General features: G+C 39.2%; 1 protein-coding gene across 1 annotated transcript in view; it reads left to right on the top strand.

Annotated features, from left to right (window-relative positions):
* Positions 1-23,876, top strand: part of hsd17b4.L (hydroxysteroid (17-beta) dehydrogenase 4 L homeolog) — a gene marked incomplete at its 5' end in the record, with an annotated part of 145,500 nt that overhangs the window by 5,376 nt on the left and 116,248 nt on the right. Inside the window, 1 exon segment of the mRNA NM_001092594.1 lies at positions 964-1,017. Within this exon segment, the coding sequence (NP_001086063.1) occupies positions 964-1,017 (54 nt within the window).

Genomic DNA, 23,876 nt, shown 5'->3' with positions numbered 1-23,876 from the left:
ACTTTAAATGCATAACCTACCCTACACCTTATATTAAAGATAAGTATCACAAGCATATATGTAGTTCAACAAAGAAAATAAATGAAGTTCTGTGTTATATTAGCTTATTAAAACACACACAAAGTAAATTCACTTGTCCATTAAATATGAAATAAATCCACTTAAGTCATAATGTAAGACGATTTTTTGCAGTGTTCATTTATTCACTTATGCTCCAATGTTGGATGAAGGTAAGTTTAGTTTACCTTTAGAAGCTTTTGATTTAGGATTTCTACACAGTCTACTTACACAGCATGTGATAACTGTAGTGTGTGAGCAAAATACCAATAAGGAAATCCTAGGATGGAACTTATAAACAACTTTGGAGATTGATATTTGATAGGGATGCATCGAATCCAGGATTCGACAGGTTTTGGCCTTTTTCAGCAGGATTTGGATACGACCAAATCCTTGTGCCTGGCCGAACCTAATCTGAATCCTACTTTGCACATGTAAATTAGGGGCGGCTAGGGAAATCACATGACTTTTTATCACAAAAGAAGATTTTTTTCCACTTTTTCAGCCCCTAACTTTCTTATAATTCTACCTGTATCTGACGATTCAGCACTAACTGGCAGATGTTCGGGTGTCTTCAAAGGTACCCGATCAAAGTTTTTTTGGCTATCGGTTGGCTTGTCTCCCACCACATGCACCGAATATCGTATTTTTGTTCTATATTATTTGTGTGACTATGGCCACCTTTAGTTATTAGAAAACTGAATATACTGTCATCACCAAAATATGCAGAACTTTTATTTTTACATGCTTAATTCAAAATTGTATAAACCATGATTAGCTAAATCCAGGGCACCCTACAACACTGATATAATTGCCCATCTTGTTCTAGTTCAAGAGTTATCTAGAACAAAAATGTATAAAATATTCTTTGGACATTTTAACAGGTTTTTCCCCATTTTCTTTTAGGTCTGGGAAGGACATATGCTCTAGCGTTTGCAGAAAGAGGAGCATCTGTCGTGGGTAAGTTTGAAAAATAGAATGTTTCATGTTTATAAAATGTATAACCTTTGCTTTGTGAAGATAACATATCGCTTCTGCCGAATCAAAGTTCAGGAGTTATCTAGATTCTGGCACCACTGGAAAATTTGCTTGAGGAATGATAATTGACTGTAGTAATGGCTTTCTAAAATAGCTTGATATTTGTAGAATTAACTAAAATGTTTTAATTTTAAAGTAGGTAAAATCGATGGAATTCATGATTAAAAGAATCAAACACGTAAGCTTTTATGTAATACCTTTAGGGCATATTTATTATGCTGTGTTAAACCAAATTCTCAGAGAAAATGGTGTAAAAAGCTGTGTAAAGTAAATGGCAAATTTATCGAGGTGTGTGTAATTTTACGGCATGTGAATGCCAGATTTGCTGCTGTTATTTTACATTGCTTCTGGCAGAAGTAACTCATAAGAAAAAACTCGTAAAAATGTGACACAGTTTTTTACACATTGAAACTTGTCGATATGTGGTGTATTATCCCACTGTTTATTACACAGCATAATAAATATGCCCCTCATGTAAGAAAAACTTTATAGAAAAGAATGAAATGATATGCAATTATATTTTGTGAAAAGGTGATAAATATTAAAAATAAATAATGCCAGTAAAGCACTGCGTATCTTGACAGCGCTATATAAATAAATGATGATGATAACTGCCAGGCTGCCATTTGTTGGCAGTGGGAGATGTCTGATCTGACAGTCTGGTACAGTTGAACACTTGGGGCAGAAGTTAGAGTACATATTTAGTTCAAGGTGTTTCTTTATTTCACAGATAGAGAAGCAATTTGCTTTAAGAATTTCTGACTGGCCAAAGGGCTCTATCCTATCTATAAAATTTAGAGCACAAATTGATTAGATAATAAACACATGTTCAAGACTGGTAATGGCAAGATCAAGGCCTTATATTGCTTCTTTCCCATGCCATCTGGACCATACTGATAACTCTGTGGAGGGTCCAGATAGTCTAGGGTAGAGTCCTGCATTGTGTCGGGTACCCGTGGAATACCTGCAAAGTGATCGAGTTTCATGCAAAAAGTCCCCGATTCCTTGGCTGTGTGGGCTACCCTGCTGGGTATATAAGGTGTGGGCTTGATCCCTCCCTCCCTCCCTCCCTCCCACCCACCCACCCTTGTGGTTTTTCCAGTTTTTGTATTTTGTATGCGGCACCAGAGTGATGTCACTTCCGGACAAATGTGACATCACTTCCTGTTTCGCGCGCCCCCCGGGTCAGAAGGTTAGTAGGCCTATTGCCGGTCGGGTAACGGGAACATTTGAGTCAAATTGCAGGTACGGGTCAGGTACAGGTTTAAAAAAATGGACCCACGCAGGACTTTAGTCTAGGGGCAACACCTGTCAGGGCTGAGGAGTGGATGTTGTGCTCTTCCACAGCAGAGAGCCAATTAAAATACATTAATACATTCTGTCATAGTAATTAAGCAAAACCTTTTACCTGTTATAAATAAATCAATAAAACTCTTTTTCCGCCATCCTGCTGGACACCTAAATGACAGAAATAATGGAGGTACTATTTTTGGGAAGTCGAAAGAGAAAGAGAAACCTATGCACACCCCCAAGCACAGACAGAGAATATAGATTTTTATAGAGAGGGGGATTTGTTTTTTTAATTTGACACAGGCTTTTATTTGACATCTTTCAATATCTGGTTCACCGCTTCCCTTAAATGCAAGCTCCCCTTGCCTCTCGTCAGAACAGCCTCTTGACTGTTGTCAAGGAAATTGTTTCTTGTTAGAATCAGTATAAGAAGAAGGGTTAGAGCTGCAGAGCTATTTAATGTATTGGCAAGCAGAGATACATGTTTCTCTGCAGCAGGAAGGGATGCAAAGTTACAGGCATTCAGTATGGGGTTTCTATTGCTTTTATTTTACTTTTTTATGTGTATTCTTTATTTATTGTTTAAGAAGTGGGGAGGGGTTCAGAAGGCAAAAATCCACTTTATCACCTATGGTATCCCAAAACAAAAGCCAAGGTTCCGGTCACTGCTCATGCTTCTGCCTATAACAGCCGCCTTTCGCGTTGGGAGGAGCCGTCCACTACTCGGATGCCGCCAGGTTCTGGGCAAACAAGGGAACCGGAACGTATAACAGGATGGACAGGTAAAGCAGAAGTGTAGTCTAGGGACAGGCCGAGGTCATTACCAATAAGGAGCCAGGAACGTAGTCAAGGACAAAAGTAGGGGTCAATCTGTAATGTAGAACAAAATCAGGAGCCGAGAGAATGGTCCTTAACAGGCAAAGGCCAGTACAGGCAGCAAACTAGCAGAAGTGAGGGACAGGCAAGGGTCAAAGAGCAGATAATTAGACTGGAATCACACCTAGGAACTATCAGGAAATCTACGTTGGGCAATGTGAATAGGGACGTGGCGACGTTAAATATTTAAAATTCGGGCCAAGTACGATGACACACAGGATGTTGGCTTGCAAGCACCCCGTGGGAATTACTATAGTGCATATTCCATTATTTTCAATAGGGCTTCATTTTGTGAGTATTTACGCTCGGCTGCATGTTTTTAAAAGCGCAATGTAAAAATGCCACTTGTAACCTTGCCGTAAGGTAAAAAACAGCCGTAGTAGTGGCTGGTGCAACCAAGCAGTGGCTCTGGGAGCAGCCAGGAACATGTGGAGACACAAGAGAAGAGATGTAGTGAGGTGCAGAGGAAGGAAGGACTTTGAAGGTTATGAGGAAGAATTTATGTTATTTTTTATGGGAGCAATTATAATGACTTCAGCAGAAAATGGGTTCTGCACTCTCTTGGATGAGAGGAGAATTCTGGCAGCAGTATTTGATACAGACTGTAGAGGGGAGAGGTTGGGGTTAGGGAGGGGTGAGAGCTAGTGATGTGCGGGCCAGCCCAATACCCACGGGACCCTCGCACCCCCATTTGCGGGTGGCATGCTGCTGACCACTGGCTTCCGGTTTTGTAGCTGCTTGCCTGCTCGCCCCGTCCCTTTTGTGACATCATCAGTGAGGCGGGTCTGCGCAGGTTTATAAAAGGAACCAGGTAGTCGGGCTCAGGCGGACACTGGTGGAGGGAGGTCGGGTGCACATCACTAGTGAGCGCATAGGTAAGTGTCTTCGCTTTTGCCTGTGATAGAAAGTGAGGGATGTTGTGTCAGGTTTTGACAATGGTGTTAATATGGTGGAGAAGGAGTCAAAAATTACCCCCAAATAATGTGCAGATTTGACAGGATTAATGAGCAATAATGTCAGCGCTATATTTCAATGGTATTTTCCATGCACATGTAGCCGACACTGAGCCTATATTAACAAAGGTCATGGCAGCGCTATGTGTAAATTGTTTACTCCTAAATCTCTTCTGGAATGCAAATGCTGCATCAAAGTACCCAGGTACTGCTTGTGCACTGTGGGTTTTTTTATATACATTGCTAAAATATAGTTTTTTGGCTTTCCTTGTTCTTTAATATATATTTTTATTTCTAGTACTGGAAAGGACTGTATATATTCCAATTAGGATTCAGCTTCACTGGCATTTTTGCACAGCTAATTTCAGTGAATAGTTTAATAGCTGACTGTTGCAAGATTCAGAGAATGATGTATCTGGGATTCTTGATGGGCTGGATAAGAAAAATCTAATTTGTTGTATTTGTTTATATAGAACCACAAGAGTACACAGTTCTTTGCTTTAAATAGCAACTATGCACAAGGGCAGGGGTAGGCAACCTGCGGCTCCAGAGCCTCATGCGGCTCTTCATCCTGCTTGCTGCGGCTCAGTCTTGTGGCTTTGCCTGTCACGTCGTATATACAGTCCTCACACCTGCTGGCGGCTTCTTGAGTGTGCTAACGGTTAGCTTTCCACGGTCGCAGGAAGCCGCCAGCAGGTGTGAAGACTGTATATACGTCCTAGGTGGGACAGACAAGACCGAGGGAAGCCTCCAGAGTCCAGCTGCAGCAGGTGCGAGGGCTATAGACGTGGATGTGACGCATATGTTAATGACGTTGATAGCCCTCGCCTTTAAACAGACGAGAACACTAGCATTTAATAGGGCTATTCAGTGTTTAATTTATTTCAAATTAGGCCTACACATGCACACTGCACTTTTGTTTGTTGTATTCTGTTGTTGTAACAGTTAAAATTAAAACATTTTTAAATGTTTGTAAGCTGTGTTGTGTTTCGCTGCTCCAGACTGTTTTCCTTTAGTGGAAGATGGGGGAAAAATGGCTCTTTTGATAATAAAGGTTGCTGACCCCTGCACAAGGGGAACACTTAGGGATCTATTTATCATGCTGTGTAAAAAGTGGATTGAAATATTACAGGTGATGTTGCTCACAGCCAGGGCCGGACTGGGAGGAAAAAGCAGCACTGGCAAAAGTATCAAAGCAGCCCATGTAGTCTCGCCAATGCAAAGCATGATATATATTTTCAACCACAAGGACTAGTGGTAAACTAGAACTAGTGTTTACTAATAAATATTTTAAGAGCTCTATTTCTTGTACCAAGCAGGGTCCATTATCATATAATCACCAGCATTATTGTACAACCTAAGTGCTTAAACTGACCCTTGCAACAAATATCTCACCCCAGTTTCTATCACAGATATTCTGTGCATTGGATTAGTGGCCTATATTAACAGTATATTCTAAATTTTCCTTTGTGTGCCACCAGCTAGACCATACACTTTAGAAGATAAGAGAGCTTAATCACCATGTGTGTCACAGTCCAAAATGTTATATGGTTTATATATTATCATCTAATTGCCTCTGAGACTGTTCCTGTGGCTACTCCCATTCCCCCATAAGTAATAAAAAAGCACTAAGTTTTCCCCCAGGAATAGTAAGCAATAAACATAAACATGTCCTCACAGAACCCCTGCACACTTCCCACAGTAAATGCTGCCATACTGTGTGCCTGGCTGGAGCCCAACTGCCTGCAATTACCTGAGAAGTCAGACAGATCTTATGCTAATGCCTATCTTTGGGTGCAGACAGACACATTTGTTCGGCTCTATATTAACACAACTGGAAAAGCTTACGGGCCTTCTTCTGTGACCTTACATGCCCATATATGCACTTCCCCTACAGTTCCACTAGATGCTGAGGCATTTTCTGTCATTAGAACAGTGATTAGAATTTCTCCTGTCTCTCCACCTCTGATGCCACTCTGTTCAAAGCAGGCTATTAGTTCTATTTTTCAGTTTGTTGATAGCCGAAAGTGTTAACTCTGTTGTGGGGACAGCTCATTTACATATTAAAGACGGCCTAATTAGCATTTTTTGTCAAGCGATCCACTTATATTTTAAAGCAAACGGGCCGTCAGACATTTGCCCGAACCTACAAATGGCCATTCCGGGCCTGCTCACAGCAACCAATCAGAGCTTCGATCTTGTTTTCTAACTGTTGAAATTCAATTGCTGATTGGCTGCTCTGGGCAGCATCACCGGCAATGCTTCACTCCACTTTTTATACAGCATGATTTATTAATATAAATTAAATACCGTATATACCCGAGTATAAGCCGAGTTTTTCAGCATCCAAAATGTGCTGAAAAAGTCTACCTCGGCTTATACTCGGGTCAGCGGTACCCGACCCGAGTAGCTGAGATTGCAGTCACTTTTAATCATTCCTATACCAACAGTTCACTTGGGGAGAGACTGCAATATCATACAGCGCCATCTGTTGGTTATATGAAAGAATAACAGTGACTGCAATATCACACAGCACCCTCTGTTGGTTATATGAAAGAATAACAGTGCGCCCTCTGGTTATATGAAAGAATAACAGTGACTGCAAAATCACACAGCGCCATCTGTTGGTTGTATGAAAGAATAACAGTGCGCCCTCTGTTGGTTATATGAAAGAATAACTGACTGCAATATCACACAGCGCTATCTGTTGGTTATATGAAAGATTAACAGTGACTGCAATATCACACAGCGCCCTCTGTTGGTTATATGAAAGAATAACAGTGACTGCAATATCACACAGCGCCCTCTGTTGGTTATATGAAGAATTAACAGTGACTGCAATATCACACAGCGCCCTCTGTTGGTTATATGAAAGACTAACAGTGACTGCAATATCACACAGCGCCCTCTGTTGGTTATATGAAAGATTAACAGTGACTGCAATATCACACAGCGCCCTCTGTTGGTTATATGAAAGATTAACAGTGACTGCAATATCACACAGCGCCCTCTGTTGGTTATATGAAAGATTAACAGTGACTGCAATGTCACACAGCGCCCTCTGTTGGTTATATGAAAGATTAACAGTGACTGCAATGTCACACAGCGCCCTCTGTTGGTTATATGAAAGAATAACAGTGACTGCAATATCACACAGCGCCCTCTGTTGGTTATATGAAAGAATAACAGTGACTGCAATATCACACAGCGCCATCTGTTGGTTATATGGAAGAATGACAGTGACTGCAATATCACACAGCGCCCTCTGTTGGTTATATGAAAGAATAACAGTGACTGCAATATCACACAGCGCCATCTGTTGGTTATATGGAAGAATAACAGTGACTGCAATATCACACAGTGCCCTCTGTTGGTTATATGAAAGAATAACAGTGACTGCAATATCACACAGATTCCTCTGTTGGTTATACGAAAGATTAACAGTGATGGCAATATCAAACAGCACCCTCTGCACATGGTAGTGGGACAATGCACACCGTAATCCGTTTGGCAATTCTCTGTCACCATCAACTTTGCAAAGAAGTCTGGTTGATTGCTGGGGGGGTCGCTTTGGCAGAATGTGCGCTGCTGGGAGACAGGGCTGTAGTTGTGTCTAGGCTTATATTAGAGTCAATAAGTTTTCCCAGTTTTCGTAGGTAAAATTAGGTACCTCGGTTTATACTCGGGTCGGCTTATACTCGAGTATATATGGTAGTGAGAATAAAAACATGTCAGGAATTACTGGCCCTTCTTTTGTGAGGACTAAGGAGAGAGATGGATTGGGACACAGACAGGATAAGTACTTAGCAAACTGGAACAACTTTACTGAAGCAAATGCTGGGCAAGGCAGGAAATAGGCACATATTGAGTTAACAGTTTAGGTAAAAGGCCAAGACATGGGGTTAACAGTCTCAGAGTTCAGATACAGGCATATGTTCAGGGCAGGCAGTACTAAAGCAGTCAAACAGGCAAGGGGTTAATACCATCATCCAGTATTAAGGAGACCAAATTATTGGCATTGCTGTTGGCCTTTATAGTTTTTTTTAACACTTGTGGTGCATGCCCCTTGGCTATATAATCTCAGATGTCTTGGGTGAACCTAAACGAGTCCTCAGTTTTCTCAGACACAGCCATGCCGGTCCAGTGATATCACTGCCGCTAATTGATGTCATCACCCCCCACCAATAAAGCTTTAGAAGGTATTATTACCTTTTAGTGTACAAGTGCGAGCAGAACGGTTGGAAACAGGTCCCTGTCATGAAAAGCTTACATTTAGAATGCACTTCATTCTAACACAGCAAATTTACATCATAATCTGTGTGCTGAATCTTCATGGATCAGAAAAAAATGCTATCCACAATTGCAGCAATGTGAGCAATCCATGAAATGACATGGTATCGCCTTTAGATGTATAATGGTCACCCATTCTGTAGTTCTCGAACATCCACTGCCCTATCATTCCATTACCCATATGTCCCTTCTCATACTGATGTTTGACGTGGACTGCAGAAAATTCACCTAATTACACCCAGTAATTCTACTTTTAGCTTTTAATACCTGTTGGCATAATATCAACGTGACAGCTTATTAATGGAATTACACTATAAATAAAGCTCTGGAAAATAGTGTTATTGTCAGTTTGAAATATATTTTGCACAGTGTATCTTAGATAAGCTATAAAATTATACCGTATATACTCGAGTATAAGCCGACCCGAGTATAAGCCGAGGTACCTAATTTAAAACTGGGAAAACTTATTGACTCTAGTATAAGCCTAGACACAACTACAGCCCTGTCTCCCAGCAGCGCACATTCTGCCAAAGCGACCCCCCAGCGATCAACCGGACTTCTTTGCAAAGTTGATGGTGACAGAGAATTGCCAAACGGATTACTGTGTGCATTGTCCCACTGTCCCACTACCATGTGCAGAGGGTGCTGTTTGATATTGCCATCACTGTTAATCTTTCGTATAACCAACAGAGGGCGCTGTGTGATATTGCAGTCACTGTTAATCTTTCATATAACCAACAGAGGGCACTGTGTGATATTGCAGTCACTGTTATTCTTCCATATAACCAACAGATGGCGCTGTGTGATATTGCAGTCACTGTTATTCTTTCATATAACCAACAGAGGGTGCTGTGTGATATTGCAGTCACTGTTATTCTTTCATATAACCAACAGATGGCGCTGTGTGATATTGCAGTCACTGTTATTCTTTCATATAACCAACAGGGTGCTGTGTGATATTGAAGTCACTGTTATTCTTTAATATAACCAACAGAGGGTGCACTGTTATTCTTTCATACAACCAACAGATGGCGCTGTGTGATATTGCAGTCACTGTTATTCTTTCATATAACCAACAGAGGGCATTGTGGGATATTGCAGTCTCTCCCCAAGTGTACTGTTGGTATAGAAATGATTAAAAGTGACTGCAATCTCAGATACTCGGGTCGGCTACCGCTGACCCGAGTATAAGCCGAGGTAGACTTTTTCAGCACATTTTGGATGCTGAAAAACTCGGCTTATACTCGGGTATATACGGTAGTTGGTTTACTATAAAAAAAAATGATCCAGTAAAAAGAAAATATAGTAATAAAAGGGTAGGCACATTTGTCCACCATGGCTTAATATCTCTGAAAGTTTATATCACTAATTTAGTGCAGAACCCCATAGAACGAAGTCTGAATATAGTGATGTCTCAACCCAGTGCTCATCGCGGCTGCTAAAATTCACTATCCACTCAGTAGTATTGTGATAATTAAACTGGTCATGGTTTTCTATTATCACTAGAATGTTGTATTGTCTTAGTGACTTATGTTCTGTTTGTACATGAGTTTTACTATGGTTTAGTAAGCACTGTTTTCATTATTAATAGTAAAAATCCATCTTTGCGTGAGCTGAGATACTGAATCGTAGCCCCATGGCTATGTAGTACTTTATTTATATAAATTATATCAGGGTTATTTTTTTTACCCCTGTAGGGAACCGCTGCTTTATATTTAACCGAGTACAACAATATATTTCATGTTGCTGGCCCTTTAAAACCAGCAGGAATTTTAGTCACAAAGCCTGGCTGATGGGAAAGTAATTGAAGAAATCACACGGCTGCTAAGAAATAGGTTTCTTAGTGAAAGCTGAAAAGGCAGATTGGAACATTCTATTAAGCTGAATGTGTGATGTGTAAGGATTTGCATGTATATAGCTACATCTATGTCACTAAAGAGCAAACGCTTGTACAGCTCATTATACTATAGCACCAGTCATCAGCAGTGTAAACGGGTAAACGTGTTGCTGGATTGGAAAAGAACCCTGACACATTCCAGAATGACCCACAGTAAAGAGGATGTTTCTTCTTTTCTTTTTCATCATTACTACTTGCCAGATGTGCATGTTCCTCCTTAGTTCTGGCACGGGCACCTGCCTACACTTTGTTCTGTGGCACTGGTATAAAAGGAGCATGTAACCCTGGCACCAGCATAGACTACACAATGTATCACAAGGCAATAGCCAATATCCATTGTAATCATTGGGAAGCGCCTCAGTGTGATTGCCATGGTTTTAACTCAAATAATAAGCAGCTGTATTGGTATTCAGTATTTCCATATTTCCTTCTCATTACTTTCCATGCTTGAGTTGGAATTGCTCATACTGTTCTGTTCAACATAGACTATAAAACAAATTCAAGACAAATATATATGTATGTATATATATTTCTTTTCTCCTGACACTGAGAACTCCAGCAGTTTTCTCACACACACTCAGCCCTGCTGCTCAGCGTCAGGTGTACTAAATAGTCCTAGGGCCTCTTGAAAACCTGGCCTATGAATTTGGGAATCCGTCCCACCCTACTCTTGCAGATTCCCAGTAAGACCAGCCCCGGATCATCAATTACAAAAACCCTGCAGAGAGACAAAGTGTTTTCTCTGCTAACAACACTACTGTCTCACCTCAGTAAAAATGCCTGAGAATCCGTGGCCCAACAGGCCTGGACTGAGAATTAAAATAGGCCCTGGCATCTCAGGTACACAGAGGCCCACTCAGCCCACACAGAGGCCCAAACAGACACCACAGCCCACTAAATACTGACTTTCTATGGCACCTTATAGCAGCCCCTCTGGCATTTGCCAGAACCCACAGATTGCCAGTCCAGGCCTGCCAAACATACACGCTATCAATCACTTGGGGACCTTTTTATCACCATACAACAATATATATATTATTCATGCTTACGTAGTCAGAAGCTTCAGCGCTTTTCCCCCCTTTCTCTAGATCAGCTGTATGTTAGGTAAGTTTTACTTTACTTTGGCAACGGGGTATGTGTGTTTAAAAAAAAAAATAATGCAAAATTGCCCAGTTCTTTTGCACTTTACATTCATTTTTTTCAGTCTTAATTACGGTGTTATTAAATGCCAATTAATGACTTTTGTAAATTCGCCACCTGCTGGTCAGTTCCTATAACTGTACAGTCAAAGAAATGTACCTTCAAAAAGAAAACCGAGTGGTGTTCTGATGTTGCCTAAACAGAGCTCCCTGATCAATTTTTACATTTAGTTTTTTTAAAGGTTTACTTTTATTTTAATGCCATAGGTGAGTGCCTGCAGAACTGCAAAAAAATTTAATTGGAGTGTGAGGAGGGGGGGTATGGCAAAATGAAACCGCATTAAAAATGTAAATTTTGTAGCACATAAAGAAATGCCAGTAAAACTCTGCACATACACATATCAAAGTAAGTAAGACACTGGACATAAAAACTGTAGATTATAATGCACAATGTACCCCCTACTTATAAAGATATTAATAGTCACCTCGGAGTTATGTGACCTGTATAAAAGCAATCGTGCATTTATATGGTCACATAACTCCTCTGTGACTAATAATATCTTTATAAATATAAGTAGGGGGTACATTATCCACTATATAAACCACGACACTCGTAGAGACCTTAACACAAAACTACATGTTCCACGGAAAGAGTATTATGAACACAGTGTCTGCCTGTGGAACAAAGTTTAGAGGGACCCATACCTTATTAGAAGACCTGATTTAATGTAGAAATTAAAGTGGTGATAAATAGGCTTTTATACTGCCAAAATATAGTTTTATTAACAACCAGACCCCTGTGAAATGAAATCTTTTATAACCGTGCATTTTTTTTAAAATACTGGATCATGTGGGATTCTGTCTTGGGTCTAAGTTAAGCAGGCTATGGACGAGAATATTTTAAAATCAAAATTAAAGTTATCAAGGCTTTCCTATTGGTGTTCTATACTTTGTGTCTTTTTTTTTGTCCCCTGGGCAATTATTTCAGTGAAAATGTATTGCTCCAGGTAGCACAATTCTGACAGTAGGATCCGTTATCTGGAGACCTGTAAAATGATGGGAAGGCCGTCTCCCATAGACTCTATTTTAATGAAATAATTCAAGTTTTTAAAAGGATTTCCCTTTTCACAGTACTAATAAAACAACTTGCACTTGGTCCCAACTAAGATATAATAAATCCTTATTGCAGGAAAACAATTCTGTTGGTTTTCATTAATGTTTAAATGATTTTTTTTTTTAGTAGACTTAATTATGGAAAGATCCCTCATTCAGAAAACCTCAGCTCCCGAGCATTCTGGATAACAGGTTCCATACCTGTATTATGACATGTGCAGAAAGACAGAGGGAGCTTATGCCATTTATATAAGATCTGGAACTGGTCCTTGACATATTTTAGCTAACTGTGTATGAATTTGAGTCCAATGTGAAGCCTGCATTGAAGTAGATGGATTATTGAGAGGGAGATTGTAATTTATTTCAGAAACAGTATTGTTAATGGATTATTTTTAGAAAATTTCTTGTTTCCATAGCATGAAGCTTATTTTAATTTTTTGTTATCAGGATAGTTTCCCTTTAATATTTGCTCTCTTATCTCATGCTGTCATTATGGTGACTTTCCTTTTATTACATGTTGAGAAATATCCAGCTGGACAGATCTCTCCAATATTCTATTCATTATTCTGTTTTGAAAGAATGCATACTATGTGAGGTCTGAAGTTTAATGTCATAGTATGACCTGTGAATAAATGTAAATTGAATCATTTATTCTTTTTTTTTTTTTTTTAAAAAACGTTTACACGTTCTCCTTAACCTACCCCCCCCCCCACACCATAATTCAGAAAGGCATAAGGGCTTAATGAGTATTTTACCATCTACTAAATTAGAGAAGGGAACTTAGAAATTTATGGCTACAGCTCTGACACTGGTAACAGCAGGCCGGCACTAGCTATAAATCTGTATGAAATTTAATTAAAAGTTACTTTAGATTAATTTGCCCTTCATTGTATGTACGATGCCTTTCTTTTCATTTACTGCTGTGAGGTCAGGATATGGACACAGCTCATTTCATTACTTGCCTCACCTACATGCCTGACTGTTCTACTCACACAATTTTGGGGTGACCATATCCATTTAAGCCGGATCACCTCATCCAAGTGGTTTTCCTCTGTATTTATTCACAGAATAGAGCCAGATTCAGTGACACTGTGAAACATAATTTCTACTGCAGATAATTCCACATTATAGATTTATCTGTTTAGATGTTCTTTACCAGTTTGCACCCCCTTCTATTGTTGAATTCATTTTGGGTAAAAAATGTTTTATTATTTAGATTTCCTAAAATGAATGGTTTCACCCTGAAAAGGTAGAATTGAACTTTTGGTCTGGTTTAAAGGTCACGGGTGCTGCGAGTACAAGTACAGTTGCCAACAGCAACCAATCAGGTCTTTGCTTTTATTTTCCAACTTGAGGTTGACCGTTCAGAACTAATTGCTGATTGGTTGCTATATACAACTGCCCTTTGCAGTTTAGCACCTATTGTCAGATTTTTGTCCAAATATCGGCTACCATATATACTCGAGTATAAGCCGAGGTACCTAATTTTACCTACGAAAACTGGGAAAACTTATTTACTCTAGTATAAGCCTAGACACAACTACAGCCCTGTCTCCCAGCAGCGCACATTCCGCCAAAGCGACCCCCCCCAGCGATCAACCGGACTTCTTTGGAAAGTTGATGGTGACAGAGAATTGCCAAACGGATTACTGTGTACATTGTCCCACTGTCCCACTACCATGTGCAGAATGTGCTGTGTGATATTGCCATCACTGTTAATCCTTCATATAACCAACAGAGGGTGCTGTGTGATATTGCCATCACTGTTAATCTTTCATATAACCAACAGAGAGTGCTGTGTGATATTGCCATCACTGTTAATCCTTCATATAACCAACAGAGGGCGCTGTGTGATATTGCAGTCACTGTTATTCTTTCATATAACCAACAGAGGGCGCTGTGTGATATTGCAGTCACTGTTATTCTTTCATATAACCAACAGAGGGCGCTGTGTGATATTGCAGTCACTGTTAATCTTTCATATAACCAACAGAGGGCGCACTGTTATTCTTTCATATAACCAACAGAGGTGATATTGCAGTCTCTCCCCAAGTGAACTGTTGGTATAGGATTGATTAAAAGTGACTGCAATCTCAGCTACTGCCCGCTGACCCAAGTATAAGCCGAGGTAGACTTTTTCAGCACATTTTGGATGCTGAAAAACTCGGCTTATACTCAAGTATATACGGTAATTGTTACCTGTGCAAGACACCTGTTGGATTTCTGCTTCATACAGCACTATGCAATATGTTGGCACTCTAAAAATACATGTTATAAATAATAATAATGCCAATGCAAAAAAAACTGCAGCAGGCAGCATGGATTTGGACCGATTCCTCCTCAAATAGTTTTTGAGAGAATATTAGAAATATTTAGAATAGGAATTAATGCAATTATATTATGCTGTTAAGAACCACTGGAGGGCTACATGTTGCACTTATTGCTATTTGGCTTATTACAAGCTGGAAATAGTGAGCAGTTTTTTTTTTCCCTTAGACACTACAAGATACAACATTTATGGTATCCTCCAGAATAACGGGAAAAGCCAGATACATGTCACAGTAACTAGAGATTGCTGTTCTACAGGTCATGTTGCTCCATCATTACATGTCACTGTGAGCCTCACTGTCACATTCACTGCTATCTTTTGAATTTATTGGAAGGCAGCTTTTCTTTTACAGCATTATGTTCTGAATAAGTGTAGAGCCCAAGGATGAGCTAAAATAGTCCTTGGGTTAGTAAACCACATGGGGGAGCTCTTGTTTTGTTCTTAGAAATAGTTTATATTCAGTGGAGAAACTGCCTACATTTTTTTTAAAACATCATTTTCATATTTTGTAGTCTTCTGGACATTCATTTATTTATTACGTCTGTCTTCCCACAAACTCCCCTTAAAATTGATGCATACTTTTATATTTTGTAAATCTTTAATTTATAAAACTGGGAAATCTGGTGTATAATATGTTTTAGTGCAATGTTGAGAGGCAGTCATATTAATAATATTGGTACCTGCTTATTGATTGCACAGGGCTGTATCAAGTAGTATATTTTTATCCCTCTGAATACAAACTAGCAACAATTAAAGGGAAAAGTGCTAGACAGTCTTTACTGCAGGTAATGTAATAAAAACTTGCAACGCTTTGGCACATTAGAACAATCAAGCCATAGGCTCTTGTTAATCCATTGCCCAGCAGGATCTCTAAGACTTAGAGCATCTCCCTCTTGTCTTTGCTGCGAGTCTCTCTTAAGCTTAGTTTGCTTTCTTAGTGTTGCAGCCTTAGAAACAAGACAAATTAGAAACATTTTTGCTGCTACAAATTGTCATCATTATTGCTCAGATATATGCAGCTGAGTCTTGCTGTTATGTGACATATTGCATGTTTTGCACACCAAGAAATACACAGATGTGTCCCATATTCTAGGAGGACCATGGGAATTGAACCTGGGTCTTTACCATAGAGGTACTCTAAGGAGTATATTTGTCATGCTGTGTAACAAGTGGAGTGAAACATTACCGGTGATGTTGCTCATAGCAACCAATCAGATCTTTCCTTTTGTTTTCTAACTGTTGAAATCTAATTGTTGATTGGTTGCTCTGGGCAAAATCACCGGTAATGCTCCACTCCACTTTTTACACCGCATGATAAATAGGCCCCTAAGTATGGTCTTGCCAAATAGTTCTTGGCACATAAATTAGCACATATGTTAAACATAGTAATCACTCCATGCATATTATGAGCTGAGTTAATAGTAGGTTCCCCCGTTTGCCACTTGCCCTTTTCTTTTACATTTTTAGCCACTTTTAGCTGGGCATGGTATCCATTATATCATGACATTGCCCAGTTTTGCTGGCCACACTGGCAAACCCTCATATGCCTGCAAAGGACCTATGGGAAGGTTTGGCACAAGAGCAGTGTTGCACTGTTCCATGGTAGAATGCTTCCAAATAATTTTCATGGAAGGATCATCAGGAAGAAGTCTTACCAGCATCCCCATCACAAACTTCACCATCTGAGGTATGAAAACAACAACATCTAGACAAGTCAGAGTATTTTTTAGAAGCAAGTGCTATAGACTGGTAAAGTAAAAATTTAAATTTCTGCCAAAAATCGAAAGGTTTGTTTGAAAGGAAAACAGGAGCAGCATTTGATGAAAAAAAATCACATTGCCAACTATTAAATGTGCTGTTGAATCCATAATGTGTAAGGAGTGGACTAGGATACATTGTATGTGTAGAGGGAAGAATGAATTCCTCAAAATATCAGCAAATTCTGGAAACAAATGTGAAACTGTTAGCCAAGAAGTTGAAAAAAAGGAACTGGCTCCTACAACAGGACTATGATCCTATACATTCCTCAAAAGCCACCATGAGCTATTTGCAGAAGGACAAGCTGAAGGTTTTGGAATGGCCCTCACAACAGTCTCCTCACTTAAACATCATTGAAAATTGGTGGGTTGATCTTAGCCCAAGAAGATCTAGGAAATAAAGGTGATATGCAAGGAGGGTGGGCAGAACAATCAACAACTGACCACATGGCAAATTGGGTGGTCAAACTTTTGCTTTCAGCTGTACTTTTTGCCTGTTTTAATAAGGTAAAATGTATATTTAAAAATACATTTTTTTTTAGCTAAACAGTGCAGAGAAATTGAGGTTATTTGTTGGTAAATTTGTAATGGCTAGTTGTTAAGCCTTGGATCAGCCAAAATCCCGCCTCCCTGTTCCCTCTCCATCCGACCCATCAACTGCCAATCACAATTCTGCTTTGGACTTGGATGTCAAGACCATGGCCCATCCCGCCATAACCCTGCCCATATTATGGTATGACTTTTGCACCTTTCATTCACACCCTTGTGGGTCCTAGGTCAACGGCTTGTAAGGAGTCGATGAAAATGTTGCGGCCCTACTTACGGGGAAGCAAGACTTATGCATGGACATTATGTGCGCACTGTGAATTTAGATCATTTAGTGCAGTAGGAAAATAATTTAAATTTCCTTAGTTGCCCTGTTTAACACAAGAAAAAGCCAGTCAGTGCCAGCCCTACTCATTTAACTCATGTTGAACAAGGTGTATACTGTCCCTTTAAATCTGTTGTTGAACTTCTATCCCTTCCCCTTTGGCCAGCTGCATTATATTTATACATATGTGCAGTATGAGAGCAAGCATGTCATTTTGGAAAATACTGTAATTTGACCTAAATTTAGTTTTAATCTGCTGTAGGTTTTATTCTCATTATGTTTTTTTTTTTTTTTTTATTCCCGTGCTTTGAAATTGATTTGCTTTTGTTTCTTTTTATTACGTATTCCACTCTACTAAATTGCTCAATTAAATGTTGTCGGTTACAGCACTAATGAGAACAATAGAATCCCTACAGTTTTCATCTATCGCCTGAAGGTTGCACTAAGCATATCCTTGCTTAAACTCAAGCAGTACAGTAAGCAGAGCGCTTGAGATAAAAAGCTAAGGGAATGCAGATGCCACATCTTCCATCATTTTTAGTGATTGTAAACAAAACATGTTTCTAAAGAAATGCTAACTCAAGTAGCAGAAAACCCAAACAGCACTTTTTAAGCATAGGTAGCAATTCAAGAAGTGGTTATGAGATGTTAATATTCAATATAGCACTCCTTCTGGGCTGTTGGGAAAGCCGTGAAGAATCCATTATGCTGGCAAAAATTTTTTCCTGTGAAGAAAACAAGCATAATTAGAATAAGTGGGACTTTTTATTGGACAGGACATGGGTGGTGTTAATGCAGATATGTGTAAGTTGAGAAACAACTGAAATGTCTCTGATTTTGGAATGGGAATGTTGGCAGGTAAGTGACATACCCTGAAGGTGGCCTGACATTACAACAATGAGATTTCATTTCATTGATGTTATCACATGGAGCTCTACAATTGGAAGTGTAGTTTGTATGCTGGATCACACCTGTGAAAGAAATAACAGCTTTTTGTGGGAAATAATCTTATTTGCTACTGCCCAGCTCAGAATATAGGTTCTGAACACGCTCTTCTCTATCAAAACACAAGGCTCCTGTGTGTCTGCAAGTCACATGATCACTTTTTAATATACTGTAGGTAACTATACACCCGCACCCCAGCTACAACATTGTGGGTGCAACTGGTGTCAATTTTCTAACTGAATCCTGTGCCCAAATTGTCTGTGGCCATAATTCTAGAAAGAATTCTGCATGGGTTGGAATTGCACAATTGCAATCTATATCTTTATAACGGAGCATCTGCTCAGCAAGGGCAGGAGAAACAAAACTATTGTAGTCAAAAAAACAATTTTTTTATTTATCTTTGTATGGTTCTTAAATAATGCTTGAAAATCTGCATACACCAAAAATGATTGGACACTTTTTTTGTACTTTGCACCATGGCCTAATGAAAATGTGCCCTGACGAGCAAATGTCTGTGCTCCTCGAATCGATCTAGGTGCCCCCCTGGGATAAATATAGCTGGGGAATATTGGGTGAGTCAAGGTCTCAATTGGCCTGCACATTACTGGTGAGACTATGGCTTAAAGGAACAGTTCAGTGTGAAAATAAAAACTGCATAAATAGATAGGCTGTGCCAAATAATATATGTTTCTAATATAGTTAGTTAGCCAAAAATGTAATATATAAAGGCTGGAGTGAACAGATGTCTAATAAAACAGCCAGAATCCAACTTCCTGCTTTTCAGCTCTATAACTCTGAGTTAGTCAGCGACTTGAAGGGGGGCCACATGGTACATTTCTGTTCAGTGAGTTTGTAATTGACCCTCAGCATTCAGCTCAGATTCAAAAGCAACAGATATAACCCATGTGGCCCACCCTCAAGTCTCTGATTGGTTACTGCCTGGTAGCCAGGGTAACCAGCCAGTGTAAACCAAGAGAGCTGAAAAGCAGGAAGTAGAGTTGTGACTGACATGTTATAAGTCAAATCACTCCAGCCTTTATACATTACATTTTTGGCTAACTAACTATATTAGAAACATTTTTTAATTTGCACAGCCTATCTATTTACACCGTTTTTATTTTCACACTGAACAATTCCTTTAAAGGAGAACTAAACCCTAAAAATGAATAGGGCTGTATTAATTACTAATCAGCCTTATACTGTGACATTTATATTCTATGCGTTCTGTATATTTTGAGTCTGTCCCTAAGCTCAGTAAGTGACAGCAGCATTGAGCATGTGCAGTGAATCAGCAGAAAAGTAGATGGGGAGCTTGAAGCCCTTAAGGCAGTTTTTGTGGCCCTTGGTGCTGCTGCAGTTGTGCCTTGGCCTTTGTATATGGGCCCTTAAAGTCTGTGCCAACAGTGCTATAGCAGTGTATGCTGTTATGTAGTTAAAGGAAAACTTTACCCCCAAAATGAATATTTAAGCAACATATAGTTTATAACATATTAAGTGTCACATTAAAGACTCTTACCAAACTGGTATATATATTTAAGTAAATATTGCCCTTTTACATCTCTTGCCTTGATCATTTTGTGATAGTCTGTGTGCTGTCTCAGAGATCACCTGACCAGAAATACTTCAACTCTAACTGTAACAGGAAGAAGCGTGGGAGCAGAAGACACAACTCTGTCTGTCAATTGGCTCATGTGACCTAACTTGTTTAGTTTGTTTGTGTGCACCGTGAATCCTACGATCCCAGAGGGCGGCCCTTATTTTTTAAAATGGCAATTTTCTATTTAGGATTACCCAATGGCGCATACTACTAAAAAAGTATATTATTATAAAAATGGTTAATTTCCACGAAGCAGGGTTTTACATATGAGCTGTTTTATTCAATATCTTTTTAGAGAGACCTACATTGCTCGGGGGATATAGTTGTCCTTTAAGTAGGGTTAAAAAGACCAAAGTCCATCAAATTCAAGCCCTCCAAATGAACCCTAGTGCACATACATAGAAATGCTTATACTCAATGTAGAAAGCAAAGGGAAAGTATGAAACATACATTTTCCTTTCCCTTATTCTATTATTTGTGCTGGAAAAGATATTATCACATATAATGAAGGTAACCAGGTCAGCCACATATTAAATCATATCAGGCAGCATCCACAGACTCTAAATTCACTTGGCAGTGCACCATTAATTTCTAACGCTTACAGTATAGATTTACATATGAGAATGAGCTGCTTTTAACCATTAAGGGGCAGATTTACATAGGGTCCAATATCGAGGGTTAATTAACCCTCGATATTCGACCATCGAAGTTAAATCCTTCGACTTCGAATATCGAAGTCAAAGGATTTAGTGCAAATAGTTAGATCGAACGAAAAAATGTTCGATTAGGAGGATTTTAATCCATCGATCGAACGATTTTTGTTCGACAAAAAAAACCTTCCCCAAAGGCTAACATTAACTTCGGTAGTTTTTAGGAGGCAAACTAGGGGGTCGAAGTTTTTTCTTAAAGAGACAGTACTTCGACTATCGAATGGTCGAATAGTTGAACAATTTTTAGTTCGAATCGTTCCATTCGAAGTCGAAAGTCGAAGTAGCCCATTCGATGGTCGAAGTAGCCAAAAAAACATTCGAAATTCGAAGGTTTTTTCCTCTATTCCTTCACTCAAGCTAAGTAAATGGGCCGCTAAAAGTTAACTCAAAGGTGAACCACCCCTTTAAACCTTTCAAAACCACACCATCTTGGTGGTAAAGAAATTTGGAATAAAAAAAAGATCATAAGGGCAGCTTAACTTTTTTCCACCTACTTTAATTCATAAATACAGGTACCAAAATGCACCAATCCATATCCCAGTCGAGAACAATACATAATAGAAAATTGATAACTGTCATTCCCAGTGCATATTACTTAATCAATGTATCCCATTGTTTTGCCTTTCAAAAATGTGTTCTTTTTTCATAAAGATATGTACCAATCACAGCATTTGGGCACAGGTTATATAATTCAACATTGTTTTAAATAAAGTAGAAGAATGGAAGTATGGAAGTTATGTGTGCCGTATAACTTCCTATGAATCACAGTTCCCACCGTGGCTTAATGCATCTTTACAACTTTACATTAGCAGAGATAGGGCAACAGATATGCTGGGGTCCCCTCCTCATATGTGATTAATGTAGTCACCTTTCCACACATGGTGCAGATGTATAGCTTGGGCCCCTCTAATATTCTGCTCTTTTTTTATTTGCCCTTCCAACCTCTTTTAATACAGTAGTTCTACAGCTTGAAAGCAATTGCCTTTTTTTCTCTCCAGATTCTCCATTCATGCCATCATGCTGAAACCGAGTACTGACATGCATTTGGCCACCTAGAGGCGAGAGTTCTTCCAAGCATAAAAACACCTTGGGGCAAATTTACTTACCTTTGAAGTTGCTCCAGCGTTGACTTTGCCACACTTCGCCAGGCGTACAATTGCTAGGGCTGAGCAAATTCACAAAGATCCGAAATTGCGCACAAGTTACCGATCATTTGCGACGTTGCTCTAGCGATGTTACGATCAGCAGTTTGAAGTTACACTAGCGATCAGAAATTTGCATACATTGTGAAATAGAAGTTTGAATGGACGTGAATGCTGCAGCGAATAAATAACACTACACAAGCCCAGGGAAACGTAATAAAATTATATAGAGGTGTTCTAATGCCTTACACATGTGCCCACAGTAAAGTTTAGGTGCCATATGTTAACAAAAGTAGTATGGTCATGAAACTCCTCGGTAACTTATAATATCCTTATATTTTACAAGAGGGGGTACTTTATTCACTATATATATACACACATATACACACACACACAGATATTTGTGTTTGCCTTTATTTTTTCTCAGTTCAACCTTCCTTGTGACATTGGGAGAGGGGAGTAATTTTCTTTAGCATATTCAGTTTAAGCTCCTGGCTGCTATTAGAAAACGTCTCAACATATTTCCTCAAATGTCACCTTTAAACTTTTGGCTGTCCATGCGCAACATACCAATGATATATGCACTGAAACATTCTAATCCCTTCTGGCACAATTTGGTGAGCTCTTTAATGTGCATACACAATTTGAGAATCCTTCCTAATATATGTAATGCAAATTTCCAAGCGTAATGCTGGCCTCTGATTTTGTTAGAAATATGGAACCCAGCCCAATCCTGCAAGTAAATGTGCCAGACTGCAGCAGACACCAGCATCTCTCTGTGCAGCCCACTGGACTGTGTGGCACCAGGACATCTATCACTGCAAAGAGCATCTGTCACATCATTAGCTGCACAAACGTAATAGGCTAAATTATGCATCCCCTACTAAGAAAGCTTTATATTTTAACCCCTTTATTAACAGAAGTGGATAAATTGTTGATCTGTAAAAACCAAGTTTTTTCTTGGTAAATGTCTCTTTCAACTAATGATGGTCCCTATTAGACCAGACAGAATAGTATGGGCAATAAACTCAGATATGTTGTTTTCCTTTAGCATCCCTTACATATGGAAATATACAGGTATGGGACCTGTTATCCAGAATGCTCGTAATTTGGATCTTCATACCTTAAATAAACCCAATAGGCCGGGTTTGCTTCCAATAAGGGTTAATTATATCTGAGTTTGGATCAAGTACAAGGTACGGTTTTATTATTACAGAGAAAAAGGAAATCATTTTTAAAAATTCTCATTATTTGGATAAAATGGAGTCTATGGCATAGAGCCTTTCCGTAATTCTGAGCTTCTGGATAATGGGTTTCTGGATAATGAATCCCATACCTGTACTAGTACAATAAACAGGTAATGCATAACATGAAGGTTTTGATCACTTAGTTTTGGTTCTTCTTTGCTAATTAGCCTGCACTAATCGGGTAAATGATCAGCATTTACTTCTTCTGTGCTATTTTATATATATGTGTGTGTGTGTGTGTGTGTGTATATATATATAGATAGATAGATAGATATATATACACACACACATACATATATACATACATATATATATATACATAATTATAAATTAAAAGCCAGCACCAAGGGTCTTGCAGTATCAAAAATGAATATATTATTGCATAGTATGTCCTCATTGGGACCTTTTCCAAGGTACATATACACACCACTTCACTTAAATAGCCTCCATCCACAATGTGTGAACGTGCCAGTGACGACATATGTAAGTTTAACCAACGTATGGCTGGAAATTCACCAGCATAAATCATGTGCAGCAATATAGTCCAATATCCATCTATGGCTGATGAGCTTTCCATAATTCTGAGCTGTTTGGATAATGGGTTTCTGGATAGCAGATCCCATAC

This window comes from Xenopus laevis, chromosome 1L (assembly GCF_017654675.1).
Source record: "Xenopus laevis strain J_2021 chromosome 1L, Xenopus_laevis_v10.1, whole genome shotgun sequence".
NCBI lineage: Eukaryota > Metazoa > Chordata > Amphibia > Anura > Pipidae > Xenopus > Xenopus laevis.
The sequence above is the reverse complement of the archived record's forward strand: the minus strand, read 5'-3'. Positions and strand labels throughout refer to the sequence as shown.